This window comes from Pocillopora damicornis, chromosome 2, assembly GCF_964200805.1.
Source record: "Pocillopora damicornis chromosome 2, jaPocDami1.2, whole genome shotgun sequence".
NCBI lineage: Eukaryota > Metazoa > Cnidaria > Anthozoa > Scleractinia > Pocilloporidae > Pocillopora > Pocillopora damicornis.
Genome location: NC_142671.1, coordinates 19936629 through 19956528, shown reverse-complemented (window position 1 = coordinate 19956528; position 19900 = coordinate 19936629). Strand labels below are relative to the sequence as shown.

At 38.4% G+C, this 19900-nt stretch overlaps 2 protein-coding genes and 1 pseudogene across 2 annotated transcripts; 2 read left to right on the top strand and 1 right to left on the bottom strand.

The window, feature by feature from the left end:
- Positions 1-1292: 1292 nt before the first annotated feature.
- LOC113665370 (trace amine-associated receptor 1-like) lies at positions 1293-3778 on the top strand. Its single transcript, XM_027181041.2, has one exon. The coding sequence runs from the start codon at positions 2387-2389 to the stop codon at positions 3374-3376; it is 990 nt and encodes a 329-aa protein (XP_027036842.2). The 5' UTR covers positions 1293-2386; the 3' UTR covers positions 3377-3778.
- Positions 3779-5347: 1569 nt separating this feature from the next.
- Positions 5348-6141, top strand: LOC149050257 (uncharacterized; annotated as a pseudogene).
- A 4927-nt stretch (positions 6142-11068) lies between these two features.
- LOC113665371 (uncharacterized) lies at positions 11069-13982 on the bottom strand. The gene has a single exon (XM_027181042.2). The coding sequence runs from the start codon at positions 12579-12581 to the stop codon at positions 11451-11453; it is 1131 nt and encodes a 376-aa protein (XP_027036843.2). The 5' UTR covers positions 12582-13982; the 3' UTR covers positions 11069-11450.
- Positions 13983-19900: the final 5918 nt, after the last annotated feature.

The window sequence follows — 19900 nt, the reverse complement described above, 5'->3', positions numbered from 1 at the left end:
TAGGACAGAATTTTGCAAGTATTCAGACAATAGCAAAAACAATTTTAAAAGAAATCGGTTTCGGACATTTTGGTATGAATAAAACGCACAGATTTCAAGACGAGGATCTCCGTAAAAAAAAAGAAAGGTAGCTAGAATTTGGGTACACTTTGTGACCACATTCCTGTCACATGCGTGGCGTTATAATATTGGTGGCTTACTGTAATTTGCGAAACGAAACGAAACAAAATGAAAATTTGTAATTTGCGAAATGAAAATGTTACCTGTGACGCACGGTAAGCTTCACAGAAACCACAACAGCCTCAGGTCATTCGTTGTCATTATGGTCAGGTCATTATGAATTACATACACAATCTCTTACCACTTATGCAAGGTGAGATGTTAAAATTTAATAGTTTATTAAAGCAGGCATCCGTTGAACAATTTGCAAAGATGAATTAACGTGAGATCTTTACGGTAACGGATCAAAATTTGGTTTTGTGAAAATTTTTGTTGTCTTATTTTGGCGAAAGTGTAAAATAAAAAAAAATGTGGTCTCTGAATAAGAGTTTGAAACCCGCCATCAAAGTTTCCTGAATGCGTCCCTCCCTTATCAGTGTTTGTGCCATTACGGTAAGACGTGGTTTAGAGTGCCATGTGGTTAGTATCTCAGCAGGTGCTGGAGTTGGTCTTAAAGGAAGGCAAAATCCATAACAAAAGGGTTTATGTCCCCGAATATTGAACGTTTACACGAAATGGTGTATTAGTGCGAATAATTTTATTAGAAATTATAAATCACCATCCCACAAACATTTTCATATAATCTAAATGAGATTTTGTCTCGTCAAATCAAAGCAAAATCAAATTAGGGCTTCTTTGTCTGTTTTGTCAGCTGTTATGTAAGTGCATTTGAATATCTGTCATCAATTTGCCTTCTAGTTGCTCAGCAAACCACGATTTCAAAATTAATGCTACTGATCAGCACAGCCTCGTCCAATTTCGAGTTTAGGAGAATTGTGTAAAAAAAATGTCGCCAAATTGTTTTAAATTTGCTTTCTTGTATATTAGTAGTGTAAAATGAAATGCTTAAAAAAATGAAACAGGAACTTAAAATCAAAATGACGTCAACAAATAAGTGTAAATGTGTCCTTCTTGTCAAAGATTTACTTAACATTTATTGGTTCCCTAGATGGTAAGTGCACCCTGCAGAGTAGATATATTCCAACATGTATTACTAAGAAGGGGATTTGTGTAACAAAAAGCTTGCCTAAATCAAAAGTTCTTTGTTGATTTTGATTTGATAATCCTGCAAGACCATTTCTCTACATTAAGAGGTCCCGGTCTGATCCACTGCATGCCATATCTTCAATGCAAGCTTTGTAAGAGTAGAGTGCGAGTTGGAAAACGTTAGTCTTGATCACAACTTAATGATACCCACCAGGTCATGGATTGAAAAAAATGAACAAATAATGATTACAAAACAGTTCATGAAGATAAATCAACACTAAAACAGGCAGCACTGTTAAGTTTAGCGTCGTTCCATGTCCCTTGGTTAAAACGAGTACGAGTCAATACTTCAGCAGGTGGCAGGCGTGTTACCATGATGACATCATGAAAAAGAGGAGATCTTTAGCGAATTTATCAATCAAGCGCAACACGGGTCTTACACTTTATCCAAAGGTGATCGAGTCTTTAGATTGGAAATTCACTACATCGTGCTTCAGCGTTGTATCTTCGCGCGAAATAGCGCGTATCATCATTCTTGATTAGAATCTTTATTTCTGTGTTTACACACTCAACTATATCTGGGTGAATTTCACTAAGGGAAAGCATGACTTTCATCAAAATTTCTACCCTGGTCTTTCGACTAGTTTGACTGAAATGACAGTAAATGAACGAAAATTTTGTCTGCTGAAGCGAATACTGATGAGATTGCCTCTTCTCTATCCGTCTTTTCAATTGAGCTATTGGATATACGTCAATTTGGAGAGCAATTGGCACAGCCAAAACAAATATGAAAACATTTACGAGCTCTTAAGCTGTTTTTGCAGCCGTCAGATAAGTTCGTTTGAAAATTCACCATCAATTCGACTACAAATTGCTTTTCATTCTCGAGTTTCGAAATTCAAAAACCGGACTATGTTATGTGTCTCCGGCGTTTGGAACATTGGATATTTCTCAGAAATTTGTCTTTAATCCTTTCTCAGTTTATCTGTAATAAAACGTGTGTTCAAAAACTTAAACGGAAACTGAAAAAAGAAATTTACATTAAAAACAAACGTATTTTGAATTAATAATTTATGTTTTTCTAACATTTATTTCGCGGTTGTTGATAGGTTAGGATCTACATGTGGATTTTATAATATACCTATTTGAACATGTATTAGGAGCTTACTGTTCAAGAGAAATGTCCTCCGTGAATATTGTTTCAAATAACCAAGAAGATGACATCTCTACATTAAGAACTTCAAGGCTTATCAACTGCATTTTAAACGCCATTTGTTCATTTCCAGCTGCTTTTGGAAATGGAATAATACTAATCGTTATTTGGAGGACGCCATCTCTTCATTCACCTTCAAACACATTACTGTTTGGTCTTGCGCTGACGGATTTCCTCGTCGGTTCGGTTACTCAGCCTTTAAAAGTCGCCTCTTCGGTGATATACCTCGTGTCCGATGAAGAAGGTCCAGTCTCTCTTACCCTGGCGTTTGATGTTCTCTCCGTTGTGTCATCTGCGTCGTCTTTTTTCATAGCAACTGCGATAAGTGTAGATAGGTACCTGGTTCTTTACCTGCATATGAGATATCAAGCCATTGTCACCAACAAAAAAGTCGTGGTGATCATCATTTTATGTTGGTTTTTTTCCGCATTTTTTGGATTTATATGGACACAGAACACTACAGTTTATTACCTTGTTGGAATCGCTTCTTTCCTTGTCTCGTACACTGTTATCATTTTGATGCACTATAAAATCTATCGCATTGTAAGACGTCACCAGGCCCAGATTCAATCTCAAGTTCGAGTTGGAATCGAACAAGAAGCGTTAACCCAAATACGGTTCACTCGTTTCACAAAATCAGCTATAAACACGTTTTACGTTTGCTTTATTATGTTTCTTTGTTATACTCCATATGTATGTGTAGCCATTGTAGTTCAGTTTACAGGACAAAGTCTCACTAAATTTGTCGCACTGCAGTACACAGGGACGATAACTTTCATAAACTCGGCGCTTAATCCTGTGGTATACTTTTGGCGACTGCCTGAGATGCGAAGGGTTATAAAAAGAACCTTCAGGTGTTGCTTTAGACAAGCACGCGTGCGGCACGAAGAAATAAATTCCATTGAATTATCAGGCATGGGAAAGAAATTCGCCGGATCTACACGTAACGATTTCTGATTACAAGTATTTAATTGTGCCCCTTCCATTTGAACTCTGGAATATAACTTAATTAATTTTTTGATGGGTCGAGACACGTTCAAGATAGCATGTTTAAATTTGATAGGATATTGTTTACTTACACAGTTATTGAGTGTGGTAATTCTCCCAAAATAGGTATTGAAAATGCTTTTGAAAGGGAAAACAGATTAAATTCGCCCAGCTGGCAGTCACACACACGTCACATGTGAAGTTAGCATGTTGCAAAATCCTTGTTATCAACCCTGGACTTGATGTCGGCCTAACTAACCCTTATGCGACTCGAGGGAACTGAATTTAAGATCTTTCCATAAACAGCTAGCCCCCCTTACGTAACAAAAACTTAGGCTCGTGGAGTGGGTAATGAATAAAACGGAAAAGACGCTTTGTAATTTGTTATTTTTTAATTAATCGAAAACACTTTCGCCAGTTTTAAAGAATGCGCCTACCCCTGAACTTTTTTCAATGGAGCAGCCTTTGCCTGAAATTTTTGGAAAGTTTCCATCTCACAGGCATCATGAACTTATGAAATGATTAGCGTGCAGCGTGCAACCATTGAGTACTGGTGCACGCCTGAGGTTGCTAAGCACGAAAGAAGTGTAAGAGTCGCATTAGGCAACAAATCGCGTCAATCTAAATAGCTTTGGTCGACTGGATTAAACTCTAAAGGGGGTAAGTTTCTGAAGAAACTGTGGTGCTGCGTCGGTGGGAAAGTATATAACAGGGTAATTTGGTATTATAATTATATTATATAATTTGGCCGCCGAAAACGGAGTTTAAAAGCTGACGTTTCGAGCGTTAGCCCCTTTTACAGAGGAGCCTGAGGCCCACTGATTACGTAAAACCGTGGCTGGGGCTTAGACCTCCAGTAAATAACCAGCTCATGGGTTGTGCCATACATCTCATCGACTTTCTAATAAGCCTCAATTTTTGATTCTACTCTTTGTCCGCTATAAACCCGTCAGCTCGGTCAGACAATCAACTTCAAGAATGCGGAAGTCCACGCTGGCAAAGATCTTTTTGGATATTGATTACGCCGACATTTCAAGTTGAGGGGCTATCCATTTGCAACAGGTCACGACCCTGGCTATACTCACCCAATATTCGTGACGCACTATACTTATATATATATATATAAGCAGACTACCGACTGTCGCTACAGAGTCCTAAATGGGTTGGTTGTTGTGCCCGACGTGTCCTATGAAACGTCCTTAACTAAGTTTTGTCGGATGAAGAAAGATGTCAAATGTCTATCAATATAATTGGACATAGAGAAAAACATGAGTTTCTTTAGTGTATTCATCTTTCACATTTCTATATTTGTTAGATATTGTTATTTTCTTTGATCATTGACTTCCGCTTCCCTCAGTACAGTTCTTCTATCACACTCAGTTTGTTTCAAAGCAAAGTAAAAAGTTCATGATGACATTAGAAAACTACTTAGTATAACAAAAAAAAGCTCGACAATTTATGATTAATTACCAATTAGCTCCCTATGTGACAAAACAAATTTAACTTTATATTTTGCGTTCATTTACTCTGGATATGACAGAAAAACCGTCAAAACACGTTTCAAAATTCAAGGGCTGTTTGTTTCTCCTTAAATTGGTCGATTGATTGATTGGTTTCAGGAGCACTGAACAACTGTTAAGCCAAATCTCTTTTTATCATTGAAATCCAGGATGCTCAGAACTAAAATCGTGCCTTGTAGCGCAAGAAAAGATCTAGGTTTGACCTCCATGGGATGTACAAGAGCTACAAATTAAATGTTTGTGAACCACCTAGATCGTCTGCTTATAGACCCGTAGAATGTCAGGGGACTGACCTGAGACGTTGACAAAACGACCCTCGGCTGAAATGGACGCTATGGTTGGATCAAACTGACGATCTAATCGGTTTAGTGGAATAAACGTAGAGCTGGTAATAAAATCAGAGACCGACACATCCTCTTGGATGCCATGTATACAATCACACCAGCAGAAAAAGTAAGTTTAAAAAACTTAATAAGAATTGGCCATAGACTTTCGGCGACAATAGACCACCAGCATTGACAAAATCTTTGTGTTCGTCAGAGGAGGAGGATGGGACGTTAAATTTCGTGCAAGTACAAGTTACAAAGATTCTGTGACACAAATGTCGTCGGGAAAGTTCTTGTACTTTATTTCCCAAGCTCAGTGTCGTTATTACTTTAGCAAAATGGACATCAACGATCCGCCGCCCTCCCATCCAGGGTTTGTGAACTTAAAGTAAAGAGGCTAACGACCTCAGAAACAGCAATGATATCATTAAGTTCCTCAAATACTATGGAACTCATTACTTGTCAGAGGTTACCCTCGGGGCGCGTTTCCTGAAAAAGCTCGAGGTGAGCCAGACAAATTACGAAGAATTCAGAACAAAGAAAATAAGTGTAGAAGCACAAGCCAGTTATTCAGGACTCGGAACAAAGATCTGTCGCCTCCAACTTTCAAAAATCCGTGGAAACAAATACCATTACAGTAGAGGTAGCTCTATCCAACGACGGAAGTGGGATGACGTGGTCTTCCTCAGCTGTCGAAGACAATCCAGTCTCAATACAGTACTCTCTGTCAGCCGTTTACAAACTATTCACTGATTCGTTTTCTAAGCATCTCCCAGATGTCAACTTGAAGGTTGTGTGAGGGAAGTTGATCAACGCCTCCAAGATTTATTGCCACACTCCTCTGACGTCTCAGATTGGGTGCAAGCTTTTCAACACAAAAGGAGCTTGAAAGCGCTCGCCACGGATACCAGACTGGTAGTGTTTCTACCCACACTGCAAATAGTAAAGAGCAACTTTATTGTGCAAAACCTCAAAATTAAAGAAACTTAGCCACGTCTTGGTGAGAGGCAGGCTTCAAATGCTACAGTGCGTAATTCGTTTGGTGCCGAGGATGCTTTTTGCCAAGCTTTTTTGATTTGTAACCCGTTAGAGGAAGTTGGTGTGAGAGCAAAGAGAAACTGTCTGTCTTATTCAAAACAGCGGATCACCGCTGTGAAAATAGATAAGGATTCCGAGATGCAATTATTGCGTAAAGATAACTCTCTCGCCGAGGAGAGCAAATTAACATAAACCAGTTGTTCTCTCTCTCAAGCTCAAAGGCATAAATGGTTAGACAGAATCTTTGTCGGTTTTATCTTTGAATCTTTGCCCCTGATTACGTAGTTACACTACTTTAGAGGGTTTTCTGAAATCAGTTAAGTTACTAAGTTTGACAGCTGATACGTAAATAGTTGACGGAGATATGTTGTTCCGCGAAAAAAGCGTCATTTTATAATATGATGGTTTTGAACGCATCTTTCTAAAACTTGGCATATTGACTGATTATAGAACACGGTTTCAGCATTTAGGATGTATTTTGGAAAATGGTACAAATACTGCAGAGGAGTCTATTATCAGTTATTTTGTATGTAGAGCGAAGAAAATTTGGAAATTTTAAACAAACTCAGCTTTTAACAGTAGCTTTTAGTAGATGTGGCAATTTTCATCGTAGAATGATGTATTGGTAACATATACTTTTTTGTGAAACTATAACTCACTTGATGGGAAAGTATCCATAGCCTACAATTCTCTTCGTGTCAGTAGTTGATTTAACATAAATGGATGTATTGTCTTGAAGTAAAGTACCAAGTTTACTCTCTTAAATCGAAGAATTGATTCTCAGTTCACAAAACGTTTGAGAATCAAGATTTGAGTTTTAGTTTTTGAGATTCAAGAATAGAGTTTCAAGTTCTGAGATGCCGAAATAATCTTTTTTGGATAGATGTTGATCAGCATTTCAAAGGAATGATTTGAAATCAGAAAATTTGGTTAGAGACAAAGAACTTGACACAGCTCACCAAAAGGGAACCACCAAAGCCTCAGGTTAGATCTAAAAATCATGTTTAATAAAAGGCATGTGTGAGCTGAAATCTCGAAGAGATTCATTGTAAAATGTGAGAATAGTTTCATTGGATTGCAGTTAAGAATGTACAGATGCCTTACCGTTTATGAACCTGTAGATATTGTGTGCAATCCAGGCCGCTAAGCATTATGTACATGAAAACTATGCAACTTGTATATCTTGCATGGTTATTAATTACTGTAATCATTTTGCATATATTGCACAGTTTACAAATTCATTGTAATGAAAAAACATAACATTTTTTCCATTATGAAAAGTCCTATAATGGTGTTTTTTGAGAACTAGGCAAGTGTTTTGCGATTTTGAAATTATATGCTCATTTTAATAATCCAGGAAGACATGGAAAAGAATGTACATTGTATGTTATTGAAATGACTTCAATTTTTTCTTAATCAAGCCAAGTTGTATGAATACTGGAAATTGTCAGAATTGCCATGGTTACTATGCTTCGGGTATAGGATTTCCTTTGTTTTGGTCCGGCTTTGTTTTTGTTCAGGGACAGAAAGATACTTATTGATCTGGTGCAAAATATAATTTTTTTTAACATAGAGTTGAGTTCAGGATTGCTTATAAGCTTGCATTTCTGGGGAAAATTTCTACAGTCTGTGAAATAATGTATAATTTGCAAATGTCTAAAATGTTTTGCAGCCTGGTTATAGTTTGGACAGAGATACTTCAGCTGACATTTGAGGGAAATACTGTTAACTGGGCAAAAGTTTGAGAAAAAAAGGATAATTTCTATTAAATTCCCTTAATTTTAAAGATGCAAGACAAACAGCCAAAAAAAATTGGTATCACCCCCTGTCTTTTGGAGAAGGTTCATTTTCTCTCCTTCCTGGGTGGATTTGTATTGATAGTACTATAAGTGGGTACATTGCTGAAATACACCTGAACAGATTTAAGTGAAAATTTGTCATAACAATGCAATGTGTGTAAGTAATCTAGGGTATCCATATGGCATGAGATATGGGAGAATTCTCTTTTAATTCATTTTATCTATTTAAGTGACCGATTTAAATTCAGACGCACATTCTTAGAATTCTCTTAAATTCAATTCTTTCGTTAGTATCTTGCGCGCATTCAGGATTCTCTTTTAACCGATTGTTTCGTAAGTAATTCTCACACTCCAAGCGAATTTTCTTTCTTTCGATTGTTTAGTTAGTTTCTCGTTTACTCTAATTTCGATTAGTTCGATTGTTTCAGGAGAATCTCGTGCATTCTTAGGTTCTCTTTCATTCGATTGTTTCGTTAGTATCTCGCGCACAATTTGGATTCGCGTAACTTCAATTATTTCTTAAGTATCTTGCGCATTCTGTGGATTCTCTTCAGTTCCGTTGTTGCGTCAGTATCTTGCACACTGTTAGGATTACCTTAAGTTTGATTTTTCCTTTATCTGGGATACTTTGAGGATTTTCTTTAGTTATTTAATTGTATTGTTTCGTTAGTATCTCGGCACTCTGAGGATTCTTTTTCATTGGATTGTTTCGTTAGCTAGTATCTCGCGCACTCTAAGGATTCTTTTTCATTGGATTGTTTGGTCAGTATGTAGCGCACTCTAAGGATTCTTTTTCATTGGATTGTTTGGTCAGTATCTAGCGCACTCTGAGGATTCTTTTTCATTGCATTGTTTCGTTAGAATCTCGGCACTCTGAGAACTCTTTTTCATTGGATTGTTTCGTTAGTACCTCATGCACCCTGAGGATTCTTTTTCATTGGATTGTTTCGTTAGTACCTCATGCACCCTGAGGATTCTTTTTCGTTGCATTGTTTCGTTAGTATCTCGGCACTCTGAGAATTCCTTTTTATCATATTGTTTCGTTAGTATCTCGCGCTCTCGGAGGATTCTCTTTAGTTTGATTGTTTCGTTAGTAGCTCGTGCACTCCTAGGATTTGCTTTCATTGGATTATTTATTTGTTTGTTTGGTTCGTTGGTATCTTGTGCAGTCTGAGAATTCATTGGATAGTTTCGTTAGTATCTGGGACACTTTGAGGATTCTCTTTTTAAGCTCGAGTGTTTCGTTTGTATCTTGCGCACTCTGAGGACTCTCTTTCATTAGATTGTTACGTTAGAATCGAAGTAGTGCACTGTAAGGATTCTCATTAGTTCGATTGTTTGAAGACCATTTGGCGGTCTCTGAGGATTGTGCATTATTAGATTTTTTTGTTAATATTTATGGCACTCCTAAGATAATCTTTAGTGCGTTTGTTTGGTTAGTATCTTGCGCATTCGGATGATTCTCTTTCATTGGATCGTTTCGTTAATATCTCGCACATTTATAAGGTTCTCTTTGGTTCGTTTCTTTCGTGAGTATTATGCGCACTCTGAGGGTTGACTGTCATTCAATTGTTTTGTTAGTATCTCGCGTACTCTTTGAGTTTTCTTAAGATCGTTCTCTAAGGATCCTCTTTTATTGATTTTTTCTTAAGTATTTTAAGCTCACTGCGGATTCTTTTGCATTCGATTGTTCTGTTAATATTTCACGAACTCTTAAGATTTTCTTAAGAGTTAGATCGTTTTGTGAGTATGCGACACTTTCTAAGGATTCTATTTCATTCGTTAGTTTCGTTAGTATCTCACACATTTTAAGATCTATCTCTCATCTATTGAATAGTTAGTATCTCTTACGTTCTCAAAATTCTCCTTAGTCCAATAATTTAGATAGTATCTCGCGCACTCCGAATATTCTCTGTCAGTTAATTGTTTCGTTAGTATCTCACCCACTTTGAGGATTCTCTTTCGTGGGATTGTTTCGTCAATATATCGCACATTCTCATTAAGATTCTCATTAGTCCGATTCTTTCATTAGTATGTCGTGCACCCTAAGGATTTTCTTCCACTAAATTATTTTGTTAGTTTCTTGCTTACTCTAAGAACTTTATTTAGTGTTTTGCTGGTATCTCGCGCACTCTTAGGATTCTTTTTGGTTCGAGTGATTCTTTTGTATCTGGCGCTCTCTGGGGAGTCGTTCTCATTCGATCATTGCGTTAGAATCTTGTGCACCCTTATGGTTCTCTTTGGCTCGTTTTCTTTTTTCGTTGATATCTTCCACACATTAAGGAGTTTCCTTCATTCTATTGTTTCGCAAGTATCCCGCTTATTTTTGGGGTTCTCTTTCGTTAGTTTGTGTTATTGGATTTTTTCTTAGTTATCTTGCACCTCTGAAGATTCTCTTACATCATTTGTTTTATTGACATCTCAAGCACTCATGGGATTCTCTTTCGATTATCTCGTAAGAAGCAGGCACTCTCTGAGGATTCTTTTTCATTCGATTGTTTTGTTAGTAACTCACGTACTCTTAGGGTTCTCTTACTTCTTCTTTTTTTCGTTAGTATCTTGTACACTCTAAGATAAGCAGTCAGTTTCCACTGGAATTTAACAGGTTTGTTTAAATCAATCAGCAGAAACTTCAATGTTTCTTTTAAAAAGTGTTACGCCAAAGTTAGTAGCATTTTTTGTTTTCTTAGAATTGTATTTTCTTATTTCGCGGTCGTCACTTCCTGCCTTACATTGATAAAATGCAAGGCAGCCATTTTGAAATTTGGCGCCCCTGCTGTAATCACCCCGCGCGAGACGATTACAGCGAGATATAACGCAATCCTCGACCAATCACAGCGCGCGCATCTTCATAATCACCACAGAAATCATAAAAATGGACTATAGGGATATGCCAAGAGTTCAGTTGAAAAACCTGGAAGAGCTTTCAGCAGTTTCGCCCGCGCCGCTACTTTTCTGTTGGACAAGCTGACAGCAGTATTTCAGTATTTAAGTAGCAATAAATATTGCTGATGTACTTTATTTTATCAAAAATCTATGAATCGTTTTGTTTATTAAATTTAAATTTAGGTCAGAGAGAATTGATACTAATGCAATCTAAGAAAGCCATTGTTAACAATCAAAATAGAACCGCCAAAATGGTGTTCTTGCTCAATACTTAGTTCAAAAAGCTAGTCTGTAAAGGGAAGCTTCCATGTGAACACGAGTGAGCCCATGATTACAAGCCTCGGAGTTTTTAAGTCTTAATGAACTTAACATCGATTAAAAAAAAAAAAATGATTTACAGTTCCTTGTTGAAATTATAAACTCTACGCCCTCGACGACCTTTCATTATCTATGGTGCCTGAGACAGGTTTCTGTGTCACGGCAGACGGATATAATTTGCCTTCCAGTTGCACTCGGATGTAGTCGGAAATAGATTGAAACTCACAGTCCCACGGGAAATCCGTTTGGACAACTCTCTCGTCAAGCCGCCCACGTCTGTTCTTTTACATGGCGCGTTTCCCGGATTGTTCTCTCTCCAGAAGGCCGTGCTGCGATATTTCAAGGATCCTTGATGTTTGTAAGTACAGCAGGCAGCAGTCCACAAATCTCTAGGCACGTTCACCCGGTAATCGCCTTTGGTGTCTTCGAAGTCGCTGAATCCCCCTTTGCCAAAATATCGCCAATCCTTCGATTGACGTACTGTCGATGGGATAGCACCAACTACGATAAATAACTGAACATTCGTTGCTCCTCTGACCTGAGCACAGTTTTGATTTCCCCATGTAATGAGTTGGCTCTCACAGACTTGCCAAGGCTGCGAATTGAACAGTCCAAACTGAGGGACAGCATTAGTGTATGTGAAAGTTGCTCTTTTCTTCGCTTGATTGTTGCGGCCGTATTGTGAGGCAATCAAGTGCCCGCGGTGAACTGCTGTTTTGAACAGCGGTGGTTTAGGACAGTCATCATTCCTGAGACGTTTTCTAAATCCACTTGCTTTTAGCCAGTTCTCGTCGACGACGTACTTGTCTTGTTGTTGTTGTTTTCCTTTTCGTTTATAGCAAAGTTCTCGCTTTGTAGCGCGTACGTAATCTGCATTTTTTTGTTGAAATTCCGTTTGGAGTAAGGTGCTTTGAGAAAATTTAATGCTTGGTCGACCCCCGAGGCTCTTTCCTGATAACTGGGCCCCATTTATCACGGTGGCTGCATAGAGAGGAATTCGATTATTGCAGTCGTACAGAATGCCCACCGCATCACCACCTTCACACAAATACGCCAGGTTTCGTCGTCCTTGCTCGAAAAACCCGAACCGATCCACACCTTTTGGCAAGTATTGTGCTAAGTTGGGTTTCGGGTTTCCTTGTGCATCACAGGCATCCATAAAGTTGCACTGGCAGGGAGCTATTCCCTTGGTGCCAGTCGTGCTACACTGTCGGCCCTTTACTTGGTGCAAGAAACATTCTATCATTAAGAGGAAGAGTAACCTCATGGTCATGCTCGATTTTTTCATGCTGGCTACACCAACTACTATTAGCACTCTGCGAAGGAGTTTGTTTCTAAACAAGCTTAGACCCCGGCTAACTCGTGCGAGACACGTTCAAGAAAATCTAAATCCGATAGGATCCCACCGGTTGACTAAGAATTTATATATGGACTTCATTGATGACCAGGTATGATAAATCCCTCTGACATCCATGCCAAACAAATAAGACTGAACAACCAATCAAAAAGAGAATTTTTGGGTAATCAGTACCATATCGTGGATATTGACAACTGGTCAATATAACACAAAGCAAACGTCACCGCACGTCTAACACTTCAATGCTGATATTGAACGCACAAAACATCAAGGATGTTTTACTTTTTAAGACGCAGATGATGGCAAACAAAAGCAATGAGCAGGAAGTCATATGTCTGGTTCATAATTATGATATCAAGCCGAACTAACCGTCGAGTTGAAAGCCAGCCAACGAGTGGAAATTATGTTAATTCGGTGAAGTATCGACCTTTGTTTTTCTTATCACGCAATATAGCTCACTCTTGAGTAGCAGTTAGAAGTAAAATCACTTTTATAAAGAGGTTATTCATATTACAGCCAACCAGCACATAAGAATTACGTATCGAGATCCACTTTACCTGATAATGCAATATAGCTCTCCTATAAATAGTAATTAAAAACCAAACCGACAGAAAAATAAATAGTTTCGCCTAATTTGGACATGAGAAACGTGATCACAAGGTTCTGTATTTTTCAGGTTTACTGAATACTGCTCATTACTCATTGTGCTCGCATTGTAGACCTACTTACAGAAAATGTGGCTTAATTTTGTACTTTATCATTGGCAATAATATGTTACTGACACGGTCAAAGCAGAACAAAGCTTCTTGCTGTCATTTACTAACCAAAATACCGCTTGTTGGACAATAATAAAAAAGGGTGAACGAGCTTATTTTTGAGTTGCTGACACATTAGACCAGAATTTAGGGTGTTTCTGTAAGCTGTGGTGTAATTGTGGCAACTCAATTATATCTTGACGGTATTAACCTGTACAGCCCCGTGACTGCAAATTTATCGGATGCCATAATCAGACTGGCCATTTAAAACCCATCAAGCCATTTATCCATCAATCCGCAGGTTAAACAGCGTTCTGAGCCTCCTTGAGTTCCTTTAAAACGGATATGGACTTTTATCTCCCTTATCAGGCCATGAAACAGACATATTTCAACTTGCTCTGAACATGAGCCGTTGACAGCTTCTAAGATCCAACAAAAATCCAGAAAGTGTCTTTGGCCAGGAGGAATTGCGAATACGACCTAAAATTATTTCTTTAAAGACGTTCAGGGATACTGAGGACGCGAACAATATTTCAAGGGCGGTCTGGGGAATCCTGAAGCTAATTCAAAGAGTTTGAATCCCTGTTTGTTTGACTCTTTTATGTCAATTCTGAGAAAATTATTTCCCTCTAACAGTCACTATTCACTCTCCAGATTCTCTCCCCCAGCACAGTCTATTATGGAGTGCACTAAACCCATAATATTCCGCAGTGTTCTGAATTTTTCTCACGACGGCCACCGTCACTCAGCATAATATGAAATACGAAAAACAAAGTCTTCTCTCTTATATTAGGTACGTATGCCGCGAGTTTATAATTCTGATGTCTCGAAAAAGCACGGAAGGGAGCATGGAGTAAAAGGAAAGATAAATTAAGTAACAAATGGCACTGCGTTCCAGTATCAAGCCTATAGATAGCATTTTGAATCGAAATAAATCTAACCTACCCTAAAACGGTAGGAAACTATGTACTGATATGTAACGTTGCATTTAGAAATCTCTTTGAAATTTTCTGTCGGTACAACTGTGGTTTAATTTCAAGTTTCCTAAAAAACGGGATCAACAGATAATTGTGTTTACCGCAAAACAAAAAAAAGGTTAGTGTGTTGCTTTGAGCCTTGAGTGCATAGTTTGGGGAATTAATATTTTTAACTTCTCAACGGAACTTAATCCATATTGATCATTTTTTCTTTTTATAACCGACCTCGAAATTTCATCGAATTTCTTTTAGCAAACCGCGGCCCTTATTTACAGCGTGTATTGCCTTACTGAATCACCCACGACTGGACCGGTAAGATCTGGCGCTCTCTTACCAGACCACTCAGAGCCTTTTTGGCAGCTAGTGACGTCAATTTGGTCAGTGTCCATCGTGGGCCTTGTTTACATAATTTCCGGGAATTTCACCTTTAAAACATCTTAACGGAACAAAAAAACCATACTCTTGTTTCTTTTTAATCACGACTTCGAAGGTTCATTAAATTCCTTTTAGTTAGCCGCCGCTTCTATTTATACCGCGTAGTGCCTATTGAATTTACTGATTATCCGTGACTGTGCTGGTATGATCTAACACTGTATTGCAGACCACTTGGCGGCTTGCGTTGCTTATCACAAAAAGACAAAAAAATAGTGGAATCTCACCCAAATACATAAATACAACCGGCTCTAAGAGCAAACTTTGACATCCACTCAAGAAACACTAAATGTCGTAACTTTATTGTGCCCCCTTTGAAGAAGCACCTCGTGGGCGGACAAGTTCTCGTACTGAAGCGCTTATTTCGGCTTCTTCCACCGCCCTTTGTGAGATCCGCATTAGATTGCTATAGATTTTATATTGCGACAAATTTAAAAACTCTGGAGTTGTTTTAAGATAAAATTATCTCTCACTCTTTTCTAATGAGTGTTGGCGCAGAACTAAAAAGTGGCAATATCAATCTTGTGAATGAAAGAATCAGTCTTCACCACATTTAACCAACATATGGTTATTTTCAAACTGCTTCAGGTATTCGTTTGTTGCTAATTTCGTCAAGCGGAATTGTCTCATTTTCTGTCGCATTACGGCCCTATATGCGTAATCAAGAGATGTGAACTTATTATCCAACTGCACAAAGTAGAGTACAAGTAACGCTTGAATAGAGTACAAATATCCTGCGATATTGTACGGTTATTTGGACAGTTAGTTATTTTTTACTGTAAAAGAACCTGTCTAACCAGTCGGCTATGCGCGCTACGCTTCTCTATCCGCTTTGCCTTTCCCGCCTTATGAGAAATGAACAGAAAGACTTGGCAGAAAAAAACCGTCGGACAAAAAATAACTTATTAGACGTTTTGGTGTGTAGTATCGCTGAGTATTTTGACGAGTTGTGCCGTATTTTGATGAGCCCGTATACAAACAACGAGTAAAAATACTCAGTGATACTACGCACCAAAACTTCTAATAAGGTGTATATTGATTTTGATATTGATGCCTTCCAGAAGTGAGTAGGTTCCCAGAAGTTCTTCTTTCCCTGCCAGAGGAGACGTTTTAGTTCAACCATGAAAGAACAGGGATGGGTTAGAATAGAGAAGAGTTGACAAAAAATATTCCAATTTACTCAAGAAATGAGAAAATAGTTCTCGATGCACAACCTCTCTTCCGCCACTGGCCAAACTAAAGCGTTCCCAGCCTTGAAATCGGGGGGCCAAGAAACAATCAGGTTCCTGTGCAAATTCAGAAGGCTGAGGCATTTAATGTAAAAGTCACAACAAATGCTTATGTTTACATTAATGTAAAAGGTCAAATCCAGTCACACTTCTAATAATTTTAATCTGTACTTTGTTCCTAAATAAAAAAAAAGCTAAAAATAAGAATATTGGTTGCTATACATTATTTTTGTAATATAATTAGCAGTTCTTTGTATTAATGATGTTTACAATGTCAAGAAAATTTCAGACTCAATGTGCTGTAACATTTTCCTTTTTGGGAGTTTTTTAGAAATTCAGTACATGTACTGTATAGACTCAACATAAATTGCAAAAAATTACAATGAGACTCCCACATTAGTCATAAAAGGTGACAATAATTTAATTGGATTACAGTGAAGAATGTTCTCGTGCCCATTATTTTCATTTTCATCTCGCACACTCTCAGAATGCTCTTTAAATCGATTGTCTCGTCAGTATCTCGCGAACTCTGATTAAATTCTTTCTTCAAATAATGCGTCATTATCTCGCGCACTTTTCGGACTCTCTTCAAATCGATTGTTCTGTCGGCATCTCGTGCACTCTGAGATACTTCTTTCGATTGATAATTTCGAACTAAACAGTTGTGGATTGAGGATCCTCTTTAGTTCGATTGTTTCGTTAGTATCTCGGGCACTCTGAAGATTATAGTTGGTCCGATTGTTTTTTCGTTAGTTCCTAACGCACTCGGAGGGTTCTCTACAGTCCGATTGTTTTGTTAGTATATCTAGCGCACTCTTAGTAATCTTTTTCATTCAATCGTTTCATTATTAATTATTGCACGCACTTCTTGGATTTTCTCTATTCCGACTGTCTCGTTAGAATCTCACCCACTCTTAGTTTTCTCTTGGTGAGATTGTCACGTTAGTATCTCATGCACTCTAATGATTCTCTTTCTTTTGATTGTTTCGTTATTTTATCGCTTACTTATAGAATTCTCTTAAGATCGATTGTTTATCGTTAGTATCTCGCGCACTTTGCGGATTCTTTTCTGTTCCAGTGTTTCATTGTTATTGCGCGCACACTGAGGATTTTCTCTATAACGATTGTTTGGTTAGAATCTTGCGCATTTTGAGGCGAATTAAGTTCGATTATCTCGTTAGTATTTCGTGCTCCCGATACTCCCAGGATTATCTTACTTCGTTTGCTTTGTTCCTATCTTGCGCACTCTGAGGATTTTCTTCAGTGCGATTGTTTCGTTAGTATCTTACGCACTCTTAGCATTCTCATTCATTCAATTGTTTCTTTAGTATCTCGAGCACTTTCGGGATTCTCTTCGATTCGATTGTTTTTCGCTAGTCTTTCGCGCACTCTGAGGATCTCCTTTCGTTCTATGTGTCGTTAGTATCGCGGGCATTTTGAGAATTCTCTTTAGTTCGATTCTTTTATTAGTATCGCGCATACTGTGAGGGTTCTTTATAACGTAATTGTTTGGTGAGAATCTTGCGCATTGTGAGGACTATCTTTAATTCGATTGTCTCTTTAGTATCTTGCGCACTCTGAGCAATCTATTTAATCTGATTGTTTTGTTAGTATATCGCGCACTGTGAAGATTCTCTTTAGTTTATTATTGTTTCGCTTGTAACGCGAGCACCCGGAGGATTCTCTTTAGTGCGATTGTTTTTTTGATATCTCACGCACTTTGACCAAACTCTTTAATTCTATTCCTTTGTAACTGCTCTCGCATTCCGAAGATTTTCTCTAGGGCCAGTGTTTCGTAAATATCTCGCGCTCTTTGAGTAACCTCTTAAGTACGATTTTGTAACTATTATCTAGCGCACTCTCAGAATTCGTTTTAGTTCAACCCTTTTATTATAATTTCGCGCACTCTTAGAATGCCCCTTAGATAGATTGTCTCGTTAGCATCTCGAGAATTCTGATCAATTTCCTTGGTTCAAATGTGGCGTTATTGTCTCGTACACTACGAGGACTCTCTTTGAACCGATTGTCGCGTTAATATCTTGTGCACTCTGAGTAATTTCTTTTGTTCGATTGTTTCGTTGGTAGCTCGCACACTCATAGCATACTCTTTAATCCGATTGTTCTGTTGGTATCTCGCGCACTCTGAAATATTCTTTCGTGCGATTGTTGTGCTCCTATATTTTGCATTCTGAGGCTTCTCTTTAGTGCGATTTCTCTTAGGATACCTCGCGCTCTGAGGATTCTTACTCGTTGTTAGTATCTTGAGCACTGTTGGGACTATCTTTAGTTCAATTGTTTCGTGAGTATCTCAAGCACCCTGAGTTTCTCTTTAGTTTGATTATCGTTTTGTTGGTATCTCGCGCACTTTGAAGATTCTCTTTAGTTTGACTGTTGCAGTAGTGTCTCGCACTCTCTAAGGATTCTCTTTAGTTTGATTGTTTCGTTAGTATCTCGCGCTTTCCTAGGACTCTCTTTAGGTCGGTTGCTTCTTTAATATCTCGTGCGCTGTGAGGACTCTTTAGTTCAATTGCTTCGTTTAGTATCTCGCGCACTTTGAGGATTCTTTTAATCTGATTGTTTCCTTAATATCTCGTGCTCTCTAAGGATTCACTTCAGTTCAGGACTCTTTAGTTCAATTGCTTCGTTTAGTACCTCGCACAATTTGAGGATTCTCTCCACTTTGATTGTTTCGCAAATATCTTGCGCTCACTAAGAAATCACTTTAGGTCGATTGTTTCGTTAAACGATTCGTGCACTCTGATGAACCTCTTAAGTTTGATTACCACGTTAGTTATGAATTTTTTTTCATTGCACTTTTCCGTTAGTATCTCGCTCACTCTTAGGGTGGTCTTTAATTCGTTTTTTACCTTAGCATCTTGAACGCTCGAATGATTCTCTTTTATTGGATTTTTTCGTTGGTATCTCCGACACTCTCACGGTTCTCTTTAGTTCGTTTGATTCGTTTGTTTCCCACCAACTCGGAAGATGCCCGTTTAGTTCGATTGTTTCGTTAGTATCTAGTGCACTATAAAGATTCTCCCCAGTTCGATTGCTTTTTGTTCGTTCCTCGCGCACTCTTAGGGTGCCCTTTAGTTCGATTGTTTTCACTGGTATCGCACGCACTCTGAGGATTCTCTTTATTGCTATTGTCTTGGTAGTATCTCGCGCATTCTAAAGATTCTCTCTATTTCGATTGTTTTGTTAGTATCTCGCGCACTCTCGAGATTCTCTATTTCGATTGTTTCGTTATTCTTTCGGGCACTCTTAAAATTCCATTTAGTTTGGTCGTACAATTCCACAGAAAAGCACAAGTAGCCTTCAGAGAGGGCGTATATTTTTTGGAATATGTGCCCCTTCCTTCCTTTGAATGCGCCTCGCTCTCCGTGTTCGCCTCGCGCTTGCCTTAGCTCTCCTGAGTACGCGAAAGAAAAAAAAGAAGGATAGAGCTCTGAAGTTTTTTTAACACACCCAGAGATGTCCCTCTGCTGACTTTTATCCACATTTAAAGTGCTTAATTGCCTTTAGCTGGTCGGAAGTGTAAAATACAGCCTTCCCTTCCTAATTACATTATGCGCCGACACGGGTGTAGATTAAACAACATTGGAGCTCCACTAACTCGGAATGCAGAGGGAGGAGATAAATTGTCTGCAGGCTTAAGGTGATTCCTCAGAATTGCACTATGCATCCTGTACTGCGCATAAGAATAACGTAATCAGGCGAATAAGCGCGCGCACATTCCGGGAACACGGTATTGTTTTTCAATAAGTGGACCAGGTAAAGAGGTACGATGGTCTTTAGCCTGCACGGTGACTTATCTTTTTTATTGCATTATTTTTTTAAATACAAATTGTCCCCTT